This window comes from Teleopsis dalmanni, chromosome 2, assembly GCF_002237135.1.
Source record: "Teleopsis dalmanni isolate 2A chromosome 2, ASM223713v2, whole genome shotgun sequence".
NCBI lineage: Eukaryota > Metazoa > Arthropoda > Insecta > Diptera > Diopsidae > Teleopsis > Teleopsis dalmanni.
In genome coordinates, this window is record NC_051847.1 from 55802378 (window position 1) to 55819084 (window position 16707).

General features: G+C 25.0%; 1 protein-coding gene across 1 annotated transcript; it reads right to left on the minus strand.

Moving 5' to 3' along the window:
* Positions 1–531: 531 nt before the first annotated feature.
* Positions 532–12237, minus strand: LOC119678848 (muscle LIM protein Mlp84B). Its single transcript, XM_038090918.1, has 9 exons — positions 12127–12237; positions 11775–11915; positions 11502–11661; positions 6282–6411; positions 4706–4802; positions 3279–3363; positions 2354–2650; positions 1970–2290; positions 532–850 (listed from the first exon to the last, which is right to left on the minus strand). Exons 2-9 carry the CDS (start codon positions 11887–11889, stop codon positions 580–582), a joined length of 1476 nt encoding a protein of 491 aa, XP_037946846.1. The 5' UTR covers positions 11890–11915; positions 12127–12237; the 3' UTR covers positions 532–579.
* Positions 12238–16707: the final 4470 nt, after the last annotated feature.

Genomic DNA, 16707 nt, shown 5'->3' on the forward strand with positions numbered 1-16707 from the left:
AAGTCCATATACAAAATATAAAAAAATCAGTAAATCTAAATAGGAATTAAATTTTTAAATTACTTGTAAAATTAAGCTAAATTAAAAATAAGATGTAAATAATAATAACTACCAAAACACGACAATTTGGCATATTATTAAATCTGTAAGCTTCATTATATCTATGCAATATGTATATAGGGCATTACCATAATTCATACTTAAACTTTTTACATCTTATCAGCTACGTTTATGTAGTTAAGTAGCTTAATATATTCAAGCAATTTTTTTTATATAATACACTATAAATAAATGAATAGAGTAAAAATAAAACTATCTATTGTTGGACACAATAGTTTTATGAGGGTTTTATAAATATTCTAGTAAATGAAATCAGTAAATAAGAAATATGGAATAAGCCAAATTAAAAGAAAATACTTATTGATGCAAACTTATTGCTCAATTATCCAATTATCCCTGCATTAATCTTCAAAAAAATAAACTTACTTTACTGATTCAAATCGTTTTAAATATGTTCAGTTTTAAAATATCTTTCATTTCAATTATATATTTCGTTTTTTTTCGTTTTATAAAAAAGCTTTATGCCATCGTTAAAGTACCAGCGCCCAAGCCAAATCCGACACCTTTAGGTCCAAAGTTTCTTCCGTAGCAAGATCTACAGTAGATATCTCCATCTGGACCATCATTGAGATTTGTTGAGTCAAGAGATTTCCTACAATCGGCGCAGAAGAAGCATCTTTTGTGCCAAATTCTGCTCTTGCTTATCATTTGTTCTGCCGCAAATACAGCATATCCACAACGTGGGCAACCACCAGATGTACGTGGTCCATTCAAAGGTTTACCATCAGGACTATAATTTAAATGAAGTATATAAAAATTATGTTATTTATGGTTTTCACAAAATATACATTTATTATTTGAAGTGCATTTACATAACATTATTTTTGATATATATAATTAGGGAAATTTAATGTTCGATGCTCTATAAGTATATAAGTGTCTATGTTTAACAATAATTCTAAAATATGTAAAAACTAAATCCGTTAATGTCAAAAAAGAATTTTTGATATCGTGTGTTTCACAAGTGAATATATCTAATAAAATTTCTCAAATTTATCATAAAATATATATTAAATATAAACAATATTCTGATTTTATCTAAAATGAGTTCCGAAATATAAGCTGACGAATATCCAAACAGAGATATTTTTAAGGTTTTTATCCTACAAGTAAACAAGTCTGGTAAGACAAAATATACGAAAGCCACAAATAGAGTTTAGTCATATAAAGATTTTTGTGCGTATGTTGTACAAGTTACAATTCTCTCTACATCTAACGGTGGTTTTAAAATATGCGAAAATACTATATTTATATATACAATTAGATATGCCTAGTTATCTAGCCTCAAACAGAAGTGTGTTTAAAAGGATTTTAGATATCAACCGAAGTTCTTATTGTTCATTTGATTTTTAACCTTGTGATGATTTATACTTAAATAATGTATAATCCTACTTGGTTTTATTCCACTAAAAATCTAAATGACTTAGCAAAAATAAGTATTTTATTGAGTATTTCATTATAAGTTTGGATTAAATAAAATTAAAGCTAATCATCGGATTTTTTGTAAACTTTTCTTTCCTTTTTTCATTTGAAAAATTCTAACCACTTTTACTATCTAGTGCTATATATCTGACAACTGTAAAATAAGTTCTATATTTTTTATAAAACTAAATAGATGTTATTAAGTTTTAAATTAGTTACTTGTTTTAAATTGTATAATATATAGATAATATGATTATATTATAGATTATATTATATATACGTATATGTTGTATTTTATATAAAAATATTAGTTTTCTACTGCAATTCTACTGCAATCTCTACTGCAATTTCCAATATATATTTTTAAAATTATATTTATAAATATTTGTAATAATATTATTTTATTAAATTAATTTTATGAACTTACTACTGAATTGTTGATTCACCGCTGGTGGACACCAAAGTTGGGGTGTGGCCATAACCGAAACCTTTAGGTCCGAATAATTTGCCGTAGCATGCTCTGCAATAGATATCTTTATTTGGTCCATCGCATGCCAACATTGAATCAAGTGGTCTATGGCATTCTGAGCAATTATAACACTTTTTATGCCACATTTTTCCCTTTGATAATTGTTGTTCAGCAGCAAATACAGCACCTCCACAACGTGGACACCCTTCTCCTTCAGGAGCTTTAATCGATGTTGTATCAGGATTAAAGAAGGGACGTTGCGATGAAATTTGATCTTCACTGTTTTAATAACATTGAAACTAATATAAATAAAATAGTTTATATTAAAGTAAATATACATACGTTAATCCATCAGTTTGCAAAAAGCCAGAACCACAAGCGAAACCATATCCATGTGGGCCCCATTTTTTGCCATAACAAGTTCTGCAGTAAACTTCCTTATCGGGTCCATCGCATGCAATAATTGAATCCAAAGTTTTTGTGCAATCCCTACACTTAAAACATTTTCTATGCCACTCTCGACCCTTTGATAATACTAATTCTGCAGCGAAAACAACACCACCACAGCGTGGACAACCTTCACCAGGACGTGCTTGGATTTTACCAACATCAATAGCTGCTGTTTTTGGAGCCATCTCACTGAAATATACAAAATTTTTGATAAAAATATTTTTTTATTAATACATACAAAAACATATATGGTAGCACATTAAAAAATAGTTCTTTCCCTATGAATGGATAATGACAACATAAAGTGTTTAGGAAAATAAATGGATTGTACCAACATTACCACCACATTGCTATGAACACTATTAACAGTTAACAATAAATATTTATTAACATTTTTTTCAGGTATAATTCGCTAAAAGTTTTACAATAAATTGCTTTCAAATATCCCTTTATTGAATATATCAAATGGGCACCAAGTAAATGTATTTTATGTTAAACACTAAATAATTATACGCATTGAGAATGCGAACTTGAAATAATGAAAATAACACGCTTTGACTTCACACCCAAATACCTTTGCCATTCCGTATCTTTAATATCGCACATCAAACCAAGAGATGAAATGCCTATATGACCGTAACCTCTAGCCCCAAACTTTTGTGCATAGCATCCTAAAGTAGTAAATCTTACTTATTAGCCAAATAGAGTCAACTTAAAAGTCATTATCGATTTTAAAAACTTTCATATAAGATACATATAAATTTAAATATATACATATATATCTAAGATTTATTTCTGTTTTGTATAAAGTACTTACCCATTTGCGTAGCAATCGCTTTGAAGAGCTCCACCACCTTGGCCATAACCATAACCTTTTGGTCCGAATTTCTTAGCATAACATCCTATATAACATTAAACACACAAATTATAAATCATGCTTCTGGATTAATTTATTAAATAAAAATTTTTAATCACATTCAAATTCAATTTTATGCATTATTTAAAATTTAGATACGTTTTTAATTGTATTCACTAAAAATACGAGTGACTACTAAGGGCTGTTAAACAGTAATAAACATTTTGTAGTGAATATACACATAGATATATTATTTTTAAATCTATTAATAGTTCATTCAATTTAATAATAATATTTAATCTTTAGTAGTAGTGATATATTCTGAAGTATATATTTCCGAAGGGTATTTAAAAAATTTCGCGCTAAATTTAAAATGGAATGATTTAAAATTTATTATTATTTAACATAACATCGTTTTAGCCAATTTTTTTTTTAATATAGGTCTAAGTTTTTTAGCCCCTCTAATGGTGCATTTCGTCAAAGTCTTTAAAATATCCATTTATAGCAAATATCTTTTTACCCTTTTCAACTTTCGAATTCTTTGAAACTATTCCAACTCTTTAAGTTCATTATTTTAATTATTCTTTAGTCTTTGATGTTCAGTGGTGTCCACCTCTTTAAGTTTATTATTTTAATTATTCTTTAGAGTTTGGTGTGCAGTGGTGGATCCACACTTCATAAACAGTTGTAAATCAGCGCAGAAAATTCAAAAGTTAAGTAAGTTTAAATTTATTGTTTTAATTATTCTTTAGTGTTTGGAGTGCAGTGATGAATCCACTCTTCATCAACAGTTATGAATCTGAGCAAAAAGTTCCCCTTGTTTTGATTACGCGTGGACCTTTCTAACAGACTCTTAAGCTCAAGTAATTGAGTTTTTGTTCAGCAAATATGGAAACCTGAATACGAGGAATATATATAATATATATAATATATATATATATATATAATATATATAACATATAATTATTTAAAAATAAAAATCTCTTGACATTTATTTATAAGGTTTTATTTTTCAACTTTTCATATTAAGATATAGCGCTTCTATGGTACATACAGCCTATCCACTTTATTCTTAGGCTCCTGATGTATCTCAATGCTTAAAACATTAACCACTCATTTATTTGTAAGCATTTATTTATAAGATATTACTTTTCAACTTTTTATATTAAGATATAGCGCTTCGTTGGTACATACAGCCTGTCCGCCTTATTCTTAGGACTCTGATATATTTTTATACTTAAAACATTTATCATTCATTTTTTTGTTTTTTGAATTAAAATAGTATTACTTATCTTAAAACTAAGCTACGCATTTAATATATACTATTAATTTCCAAACTTTTTGTTAATACTTTTAGAAATAAATTATATATTATTTTTATCAAATACCTTTGCAGTATATGTTTTTGTCTGGACCTTCACAGCATAGTATAGAATCTAACCCTTTCGCGCAGTTGCCACACTTGAAACACTCCTTATGCCATTGCTAGTAAATATATAATATTTTATTTGAAATAGTTATAGTTAGTTATGCATAATATACAAAATTAACAATATACTATAAATTAATAAACCAAAGTTGTATAAATCTAAAGGTATTGGATTTCATAAAATGTAGAACATATAATATTATTAACATACGAGCATGTCTAAAAAATAACAAAAAAAACTACATATGGTATTATTATCTACTTTTATTAACTGATCTCATTTGCCAATTTGTTGTGAAATTTTAACTTATTTAATATATATATAATATATTAAAAACATATAAAAATCTTTCACTATACATATAGAATAATGCATTGAACACACAAATAATATACTGATTATTCTTTTAAGAGAACAAACAATAAAAAATACAACAAATCATTCCGTTTTGAATCTGTTTTTGTACACAATATACTTATCTTCTTTTCGTACTTTTTTGGAATTAATTAAGTCTTTTATTAAAATACCTCTACAATAAATACTTTTATCAGGACCATCGCAGTGCAGTGTGGAGTCCAGAGTTTTATTACAAAGAACGCATTTGAAGCAACGTCTATGGTAACCCTAATATTTGTATACATTTGTATTTAGACAGTGAATGTAATATAATTTATCTGTTAATTTGTCTATTTTTATTTATGAACAACCTCTACTCATTTTGTGCTACTTTTAAAAAAGTATGAATAGAATCTATATTTTTTAAATAAGTAAAGGTGTTACACCAAAAAAATAATGAACATAAATGATTTTTCTTGGAAATGCTATATATCCTCGAAATTCTTAGTAACACCAGACTCAACTGTAAAATTGACATACAACACTGTGCTTAGGTGTATAAAAACAACTTCAATAAATCCGGAAGAGGATAAATATATATATTGTTTTTTTATATCTATTGTCATAGTATTGTATAAATATTTTCTATATACATATATATAATTCATGTTTCAATGTTAATGTATTTTACAATCGTTTCTTTGTGATATGTACTAAAATATTGTTGCACTGTATTTAAATTTTATAGTACCCTGATGATGACTATAGATTATAGTCGAAATATCGGTTAAAATAAAATCTTTTAAGAACAAATAAACATTTTTTAAAATGTTTAAATAAGTATGTATTCCTATACATGGAAACTAATTATATATAACTGTTTTCAGCAGTGTTTTGGTATAGTTGATTAAAATTATTTTCGTTACACTATGCTAATCAAAATATGTTTTATGTTTTATATTTTTTATACTCTATATTAAAGTTTTTTGTCACAAAATTTTTCAATCAGAATTTAGTTATTATATATTTTATTATATAACATATAATATAGTTAATTGTGAAATATTAAAAATTATTCGAAAATTTTTTTCTCTTGGTTTGTTGGTACTTTTAAATAACCCTGAACTCTTGTCTTCAGGGTTAAAACCTTTATAGTAATTATGTATTAATTTATATATGTAATATATATATTACTTACGCGGCCTCTTGCAAGCATTTGTTCCGCAGCGTAAACATAACCTCCACATCTTGGACATCCCTCTCCTTCTGGAGCTTTTGCGATTACTCTTGGTTCAAGACGGGCTCCATTACGAACACCATCAATATCGCTAAAAATAAAAGTAAATAAACAAATTATATTTAATAATTATTAATTATATAATATTTATTCAATAATAATAATTATTTAGTGATATTATTTTATTGTTACTAAATTGGAACTATTTTGAAAAAAAAAATTATGATAATAATTTGTTTAGGCATTACGGAGAGAATGGTCTCATTAATTTGATTAGATCATGCTTTAATATATATATTTAAAGGTTACTGAGTTACTGAGTTAAACAGAGCATTTTTTTTCTTAAATATAATTTAAGAAATATTTATGTAAAATATATGTGTTTATTCGTATATATAAGGAAACTTACAACAACAATAATTGACACATTTTCGTTGTGGCAATAAGAAAAAGTTTATTTTTTTAAATTGTAAACATATATAGTTTAATATCAATTACGAACTAAAAACTTCGTAAAACCACTAACAACTTCAGCAGTTGCGGTATATATCATTGAATATATATATATTCAGTTTACAAATATTAATTTACTTTCCCTGTAGTTTATAAATTATCATCTCTGCTAGTCATTTTCTAGTAATGCAATCGCAGTAGAACAAATTAATTTAAGTATGTAAGAAACATAGTTATTTAGTTAGAACTATATAATTCTTGATTATCTTTATGAGTAAAGATACCGCTCTTAGTAAGAGCATAGGGTGAAATCCTTATTATTGTTATTGTTAAGGGATGTGGCACTGCGACCATCGAGTCTATTGTGACCCCTTATGGGTTTACAGTACGTCTCTTAGCCAGTAGGTCTTAGTCAATAAAACCTACTTTACATAGTTTTATTGAATCTTACGTAATAATATACATTCGCAGAAGTCTATCCCATATCTGCATTAGTGCAGTGGCTGACTCCTCATTCTCTTCGCAGAATCTACAGTTTGCATCCGTATGTATACTCAGTCTCGTAAGGTGATATTTTAATTTACAGTGCCCTGTTAGCATCCCTGCGATGATTCTAAGTTTTTCTTTTGATAGGTTCATACAATTCTGGTATCTTTTGTTGTTATAGGTACCAAAAAGTGATTTCGATTGTGTTAATCCTGGTATATTATCCTAGTAATCCTTTTTGTTCTGGTTCTCCTTTAATTTTATGAGAGAAAGGAGCATACTATGTCCTGCTCCTTTCCTGGCTAGTTTGTCTGCATATTCGTTTCCGCGTACCCGGACATAGATAACCAAAGAATCGAAAACTAGATCCGCAAATTCACAAATAGGAACTGAATTGTCTTCTTCATCGTATCATTTTAAAGGATATATTTTGGTTACTAATAAAAGTGTGTTTCGATACACGTACAAGAATGTGTATTGGTGGTATTATGATTGATGGAGAAGTTTTGTGGTTCTATGCTTCATTAATTACTGAATTTAATATGTTATTTTTTTTAAAAGTAAAAGGTTTCATTTTTAAATGTTAAATATATAATATATTGGTTTGACAATTTCAATAAAGATAAAAAACTAATTTTAAAAATATGCTATAAAATTAGAATTATACAGAATTAAAATGCTTTGTTTTTGGATAAAACAATTTTAGTATAGACGCTTGCTTTACATAAAGTGGATCATATAAATATTTCAATGATAAGTATTGACACTTGCTTTACATAAAGTGGATTATATAAATATTTCAAAGATACTTTTGTTTTTTCAACGGGCTTATTAGTCAATAGCTAAATATACACTTTAAAAAAAAAAAATAAAAAAATTTTAAAAAAAAGAAACAAGTAGAAATTTTTTATTTTTTTTTACAGAAAAAAAAACTTTTTTTTTAAAAAACATATCATTAAAAACTTTTTAGTCTTAATGACATTAAATAATTATAAATATTTCAAGTTGTCAACTATGAAGTGAAGAGGGTTCACGATTGATTCAACATAATATAAATCATTAAATCTAAGTAATCTATTTGGCTCTAACTCTGAGTATGGTAATGGACATAGTATAAGCAAAAACATAGAAATAATTCTATGTTTTTTGTATAAGTGTTTTAGGTGAAAATTAACAGCCATTTAAATAATATTGTTTTTTTAATTTAAAGTTAATTGAAACGAAAGAAATATAAGTATATTGAGCAGTGTTAAATTACAACAAAATTTAATTTAATTAATTAAAATTAGTGGTGCGACTAGTGGAGTAACATTAGCATGACTTTCTCAGCATTACGTTCCTAGATTAGGTTCTATACATAAGAAAGAACAAATCATGCAACAAATAATGCCTCTACGAATAGAATAGTTTTTAAATTTAACAATTAAAAATAAAAAATATAATTAATTAATTAATTCAATTATTCTACAGCTGGTTTATGATTTCGTTCTAATATATAAATGCAGCAAGTAAAATTGTTAATAAAACTTTCATAGCAAAAGTAACAAAACTCCAGCAAAAATATGCGAACATAAAAAAGTCAAGTACGGCTTTGGATCAGTTGGTTAAGGTGCGCTGATTCTGAGCAAGTCATATTTGGCAAGTCATGAGTCCCACTCTTTGTACTTGCAGTATCAAAAAAAAATTATTTACGAATAATTAAATATAAGAAATAATTCCAAGATCACTGATGAAGGGTATTTGGCAATACTCGAAACAGCTGTATGGTCAGCCAAAAATTCAATTAATTAAAATAATTTAAAAATAAATTTTTGTTGTTGTTTCACTTCTGTTCGAAAACCTCTTTATATTAATTAAAATTAAATTTCCTCTTCTAATGGTCTTTGGACATATTTTCATATATAATTTTTTATAAATAATTTTTATTACAAACTTTAATTAAATTGTTTGAAATTCCCACTATTGATGGTTTTTATAATTTTTTTTTATTTAATTATTTACTAATAATTTTTTGAACTACAAGAATCAAGATTTGAACTCATACCTTCCCAAATTTTAACCGCATGGTCACCTTTATTAATCAACTGACCGCAAACCGTAATTTTGAGTTTTGATAATTTATTGTTAATTTAAAACATATAACAAAATCTAGTTATATTCATTTTAAAAATATTAAAGTGAATTTTTGAAAAACTTTATATTAAAAACTCTGCGTGCACATTTGTGAGTACATTAAAAAATAAAATTTATATATAAACTAATTTTAAAAATTATTAGTTCCTTGACTATTTATACACAAATATATAATAAAACAAGAATTATTAATAATGATGTTATATGTTATAATGATTGCTATCCTAGTCGGAGCATGGGACGCATACAGTGAGCACAATATGTACTACGTACTAAATAATTTAAATATATAAACTAATTAAAAAAATTATTAGTTCCTTGACAATTTATATACAAATATATATTAAAACAAGTATTATTAATAATGATGTTATATATTATAATGTTCGCTATCCTAGTCAGAGCATGGGACGCATGCAGTGAGCACAATATTTACTACATACCAAATAATTACTTAATAGTTACATATATTTCAAAAAACTTCTGTTTAATATTCTTTAACAGATTAACTAATCGTCTTTGAAATATAGATTATAACTATCTAATAAAATTAATTTGTGTGAAGCTAAGTGTTTTCTTTTCTTTATTCTTTCTTTTACTGAATATTATTTATTATCTTTATTTGTTGTATTATTTAATATAATCAATTAAGATATAATCAATCTCTACATTATTAAGGTGTCATGCATCTTTTTGAGTGTGAGCTCTTTTCGATAAGTTCGATAAATTTGGTAAGTAATTAAAAAAAGTGTAAAACATACTAGATTGAAGTAAAGGTAGAGGAATCGATATAAGAGCACATTGAGACTATAACAATAAGCTTGAATATTGAAAAGGAACGATTGAGCTTCTACAGCAATAAAAAACCTCATATACATATATAATGTGAACTGAAATATCTGACAAATTCAATGAAATTGTAGAAATAAACTAAAATATCTAAAATAAGTCCACTAACAAAAAATTATTTAAAAAAAATATGTATTTAAAAAAAATTTATTCAAAATTTGTTTTATTTCATATTTAACATTTCATAATTATATCGTAATATATATATATATATACATACTTATATGAGAATATATATATACATAGAAATACTTTTATGAAATTGTTTTAGTACAAAAACGTTTTTTTTTACTAACATAAACTTAATTTGTTACATATTAGGTTAAAAATTTACACCAAACATAAATCCTTGCTATCGTATTATATAATGTGTTTTAAGATAAAAAAGTTGTGTAGGCTCTACGATTCCTTATATCCATCGGTTTCCTCTACCTTTCGCCAAGTAAATTAGTTGCTGCGATTATGTAAAAAAAAAACAAAACAAACAAACAAATAATAACAATTGGCAATTTAGAAAACAAAAATTATTGTTATAGTCAAATGTATGTAGTATGTATGTATGAAATGTTATAGTCATATGAAAATTAGCAGTGCGATTAGAGGTAACATAAATATACACATATATACATATATACCATAAAAATAAAAAAAAATTATTAAACAAATTCTACAGAATGTATAGGTTATACATTGAATAGTATCCATTATTAACAAAAAAAAATACTAATTACTAATATATTCCAACAAAAACTGAATCTATATTTTATGGGTCAGTTGCATGCATACGAAATATTGAAACATTCAATAGACATTTGAAGCTCTTTGAAAGTCCAAACAAATTCAAATACATATATGTATATGTAAGTACAAATATATTTAGTCCGAAATGATTCAAGTTCTATATTTAAACTTGTGTGAATGCAGCTGTACTACTTTTTATGCCTATACGCATATATAGATATGTGCATATATTCTTGTATATGGTATATATATTTATTTTCATGATTGTATATGTAATATAAGAAATTTGAAAAATTGTGTAATTTATGTGGCTTGCACTTAAATAAACTTTTATATAATAATATATAAATATATATATGTAAATATATATATATATCATAATAGATTTAACTCGATTTCAAGTAACTGGATATTAAGAACTTTGATATATTATTATCATACTATTTTTCACATAACTTGTTGGCATCTGATATGTCAGAGTTCGATAATAAAAATTGTAAATGTATTTTATAGACTTACTCTCTGTTCAAATGTGCTCCAGAATCCATCGACAAACAGCCAGCACCGCCACCGAATCCATAACCTTTTGGACCGTATTTGCGGCCATGGCAATTCTTACAGAATAATTCTTTATCGTGCTCTGTGCAGTTTGTAGAATCCAAAGCCTTGTTGCACATTCCTTAAAATGCAATTATTTTCATATTTTAAATTTTTCTCCATTACTAAGTTTTCTTTTTTATGAAATTCTTCTTTTTTCTTTATATAAATTTTTTTCTTGTTTAGGGAACTTACCGCATTTGAAACAGGTTTTGTGGAATTTGTAACCTCCGGCAACACGCTCTTCAGCGGCGTACACAGATTTGCCACATTTAGGACATTTTGGTGTTTCTACTGGTGTGAAAGGCATTTTATAAAATGTATCTGTATCTGTAACTGTTTAAAATATATTTATATATTATTTTTAATAAACATAACAATCAATTTAAATTTATTTATAAAAAAAATATTTTATTATAATTTATTAGTTAACACTTTTTTCACAATAACTAAGATTATATAACACTGCATTTCATATTATTTTTGAATACATTGAAATAATTTAAAAATTTGAAAAACAAAACTTATATCCAACATGTGTATATACCTTAATTTAAAAAAAAATATTTTCGTTATGACGATGAATAGGGAAATCTCTTGGAGTAGCGCGTTACAATACTTTTCTTTGATTAACAACGAATGAACTGGAGAGATGATGTCTTCGAGTAGTCTATATTTGTAAGTGCACACGGCACAACACAAATAATAAACGATTCATTAGAAAAGGATAGGCACATGCTATGAATAATTTGCTTAGTACGAGTATTGCTCTCTTCTTAACTTATTTTATAAAAATTCATATTATATTTTTTTTTAGGAAATAATATTCTGTGGCTTTCCAAAAACAAATTTATTTTGATAAACTTGAAAATAAATAGCATTGCATACTCATTATATATGGTATAATAATTTTTTTTTGTTTGTGAGCAAACATTTTATTATATATATATAGTTAAGAAAACTCAACAAAAAAAAAAAGAAAGAAATTCGCTCAAATCTCTTAATAATGTTCATAAATTAAATTAAAATAATTAGAATTTTATTATAAAAATATATATATTAATAACAAATATAAAATATAAATTTATTTTGATTTAGATTTTTTAAAATATCGAGTATAGTTACAAAAAAGTTAACAATTATATTCTAATGGCTTTTATTTTATTTTCTTCTAATATATTTTGTTTTTTTTTTTTAATAACCTATCAAAATAGTGCTACTAGACTGGTGAACATATATGTGGAGGTCTGTGACTTAAGTCTGGTGATATCCATACGGGTTTTTATTCACAATAATAATTTTTAATGGAAATATAATTCATATTTAACAATAACATAAACAAATAATTCTGAGGCATCCTTTAATAATGTGCTAGGAGCAGATTTTATCAATATTAATTTTAATGAAGGTAAAAAAAATATGTTTTATTTGTACATAGTTCTTTAAAAGAATTTGTTGAATTAATAATTCTGTTTTATATATCAAAATACTCATAGAAAAATGTAAAATATAATAAAGTCATTCTATATTATATGATGGACTCATATAAAAAATATGGTATATTAATAAAAAGCCCAACACTGTAAGGTAAAAAATAAAACATATTCTTATTTGAAAATATGGTGAATTTATTTAGAAAAAGCTAGCCAGATAAAATATAAAATATAATAAGATCATTCTCCAGTTTCATTTAAAAAATTTATTAAAACAGTATTGATTCCATTTTTTTTTTAGTCTTTTAGATTTATAAAGGATGTGTAACATTTTTATAAATAAATAAATTACTATTTATAGCAGTATCTTGCTTTATGCCATTTTCAACAGGTTTATCTTAAAACTATTAATATTACTTAAAACTTAGTGACTCATTGTCGTTCATAAAGGCAACAAAAAAGTCTCGATGTATAAAAAGGTTAAAAAGTTTATAACACTTATAGACTTATCAACACTTATAGAGGTTTATAAAGCATAAATATCGTTGTCAAATTTTATGTAATTTTCAAAACCGTTCCTTTCTTCGTTTTTATAACTATAATAGATTTTTACAGTACATTTTGTAGAGTTAGAATAATTGTATACTCAATTTATAGAACACTATATCTATGGTTATAATGTTTATAGTCTATAGTCTTCTCTTCTAAATATTTTTGTTTCCTGCAAATATTCCTCGTTTGTTCACATACATTTCTCTTAAATTATTTCTAACTCTGTGGTTTCGAGAATTTCGCTTTCTAATACTTTGATTTGCTTCCTTCCTTCAGACATTGTTATCACATGCACGCTATAGTAAATAAGTATAGTTGTGTTATTGAGTAATGAACAGGATCAACTGTTAGAATGTATTTTGTGAAGACTGATATATGTCCTTACGAGGCCTATTGTTTTTTGTAGTATTTTACACTCAAAAGTAATTAATTTGATTTAAACTTTTTTAGGGATTTAATAACAAAAGATAAAGTCGCTCAAATTACTGTTTTATAAATCTTCCGATGTATATTTCATATTACTTATTTAGAAACAAGCATTTTATCAGTATTAATGTTAATGTTGATGTAGGTTATCTGGTCCAAATATTTCTATAAAAAAATTTGAAAATTTAAGTGGAATCTATATTTTATTTTGTTTTAATTTTGAAATGTATTTCATTTGTTTATAATATTTTTATTCAAACAAATGTTATTTTGTTAAGCATTATAAAACAAGATTAAAGTAATTATTATAGGTTTTTGTTAATAATAAATATAATATCTCTAAGCCAGCGTTTCTTAAACTGTACTCCGCAGAACACTAAGGAATAGGTTCGTAAAACAATTTTCAGAGCTCCTCGTTAACGTCGGATTGTTATGTGTTATATGCAGTAGACAACTGCACTTGGACCAATATTTATACCCGCGACTACTCGCTTTTCGACCCAATTTTTATATTGGTAAAGCTTGAAAAGTTTTAAACTAAACAAACCAAAATATAGTAGGTATATAAAAAAAATTAAATCTGTATGCTGTATATTATATAACTGCTAGATAAAATTTAGTGTTCCACACTGAACTTTTAACAAGAAGGGTGTATGAAAAATGTTGAGTATCTCTGCAATATTCAGTGAGTGTGCACATCAATAATGATACGAGATCGTCAAAAGGCAATATATTCTATATATTCTATTTTATCTTGTTATATAGATATATGTATGTTATTCTAAAATATATGTGTATATTTGTATACACATAATTATAAGCAAATGTTTGTTCTCATAATTTAAAAAAAATATTTTTTAAAAATATTGACTTTAAAATATTGTGTGTGTTGGTCGTAAAGGGTAAAAATATTTTTATACGAATATATCCCTAAGTACATATAGGATTACTATAACTTTATATTCGTATATGGTCATAAATTTTTTTTTTGCATTTTATCAGTTGCAATATTTTATTTACTCTTGACTCTCTAATAGAAATATATTTTATATAGCTTCATCAACGATAAGCAAAATGAATCTTCATTGCAATAAGAAGATTTAGATTATAGATATCCAAATATATAATTATCCTAATCAAAAATCAATTTTTTAAAAGCACATCTTTTAACAATAAAGATAAATAAATTTGCATTGCTGCATGGAGATTTGTTTAAAAATAGATATCAATAAATTAAATAAGTATAACTACTAGCACCTATTTAAAGAATTGTAGGAGGAAATGCAGCTCTCTTACTTTACGTTCACTCTCGGAATTTAGATAATATACAAAATATTATCTTTAATTTTAAAAATTATTTACTCGTGCCATCAAGAGAGTTTGGATATAGCAATAGAGATTTCTGCTTATGTAAATAATTTTCCTCTATTTACCTGGATCAATCAAATTGAGTCCAAAATTATTCTATTTTTAAAATTTCTATTTAAACTTACTCAAAATTAAAAAGTAAAAAGTTGCCTAGAGAGCATAGTTTATTAGATTATATTTTATAATTATAACAAGAAATTAAATATTTTTGCTTTGTGTGTGCTCTTCACACTAATAAAAAAACAAAATCTAAAAATAATAAAAATGTTTACACATTTTTAACCATAAATGTTATTAACTAAAAATAATTTTACAAAATGCATTTATCTGCATTTCTTATTTAAAATATAATAGCATTGCTATAAAAAAATTATTGCATATAGTTATTAAGATAATATATACGGTATTATATAGATCGCTAATATATTTTTGTGTTTATTGAATTATTAATTCTCTCTATTTATTTATATAATTTTTTTTTTATTTAAAATATAGATAAGTAATTACGGTCCTGCTTAAAATGGTGCCTTGGTGGGCTTCGTTGCCCATTTTAATTTCTCTTGAGAGTGGAAAAAATTTTCCACTCTTCAATAAGAGCATTGTGATAAAATAATTTTTCTCAAATCCAAAAAATTTTGAGTTTGAAATTTATATATTTTTTACATCAGTATGTTCTAAAAATATTACTCAGAAATATAAATGATTTAAATCTACTTACTGTTTATATGAAAAAAGTTTTTGATTTTTTCTTTTGGCAAAAATGTTTATAAATTCATAAAAAAATGTTCTCGTATACATAAATCTATACATATATATTTATATTATAAGCCACAGCTGAATAGCTTACAGAATTATTTTTATTTGTAGCGTGATTCATTATTTATTTATGCGAATATTAAACAATTGTAGTTTTATAAATAATTTTTAAGTATTAAGTGAATTGTACATTAACAATAATTAATTTTATTGTTGTCATATACTGTAGACTATATAATTAAATTATTTTAAAGAAAATTTATTTGTTTTTTTTTCTTTAATGAAATCATTTATATGCAAAGCAAGTTGATAATGTATAGTACTCGTATATTAATATTGAAAATATCTTGAAAGAGGTTATTAGTTTGCTATTTTTTTATTTTTTTGTGATCTTTTAAATAAAAAACAACTTTTTTGTTTTTTATTTTTAATTTAGTTTTTATAGCTATTTTCTATATAAATATCACTGACATTTCAGTGTTTATTTGACTTTTTTCTCAATGCGAATTATTATAAGCAGTGACAAATAGGTTTATCATACAAATAATAAACATATATAACTTCATCATACAACATATAACATTAAAGTATTT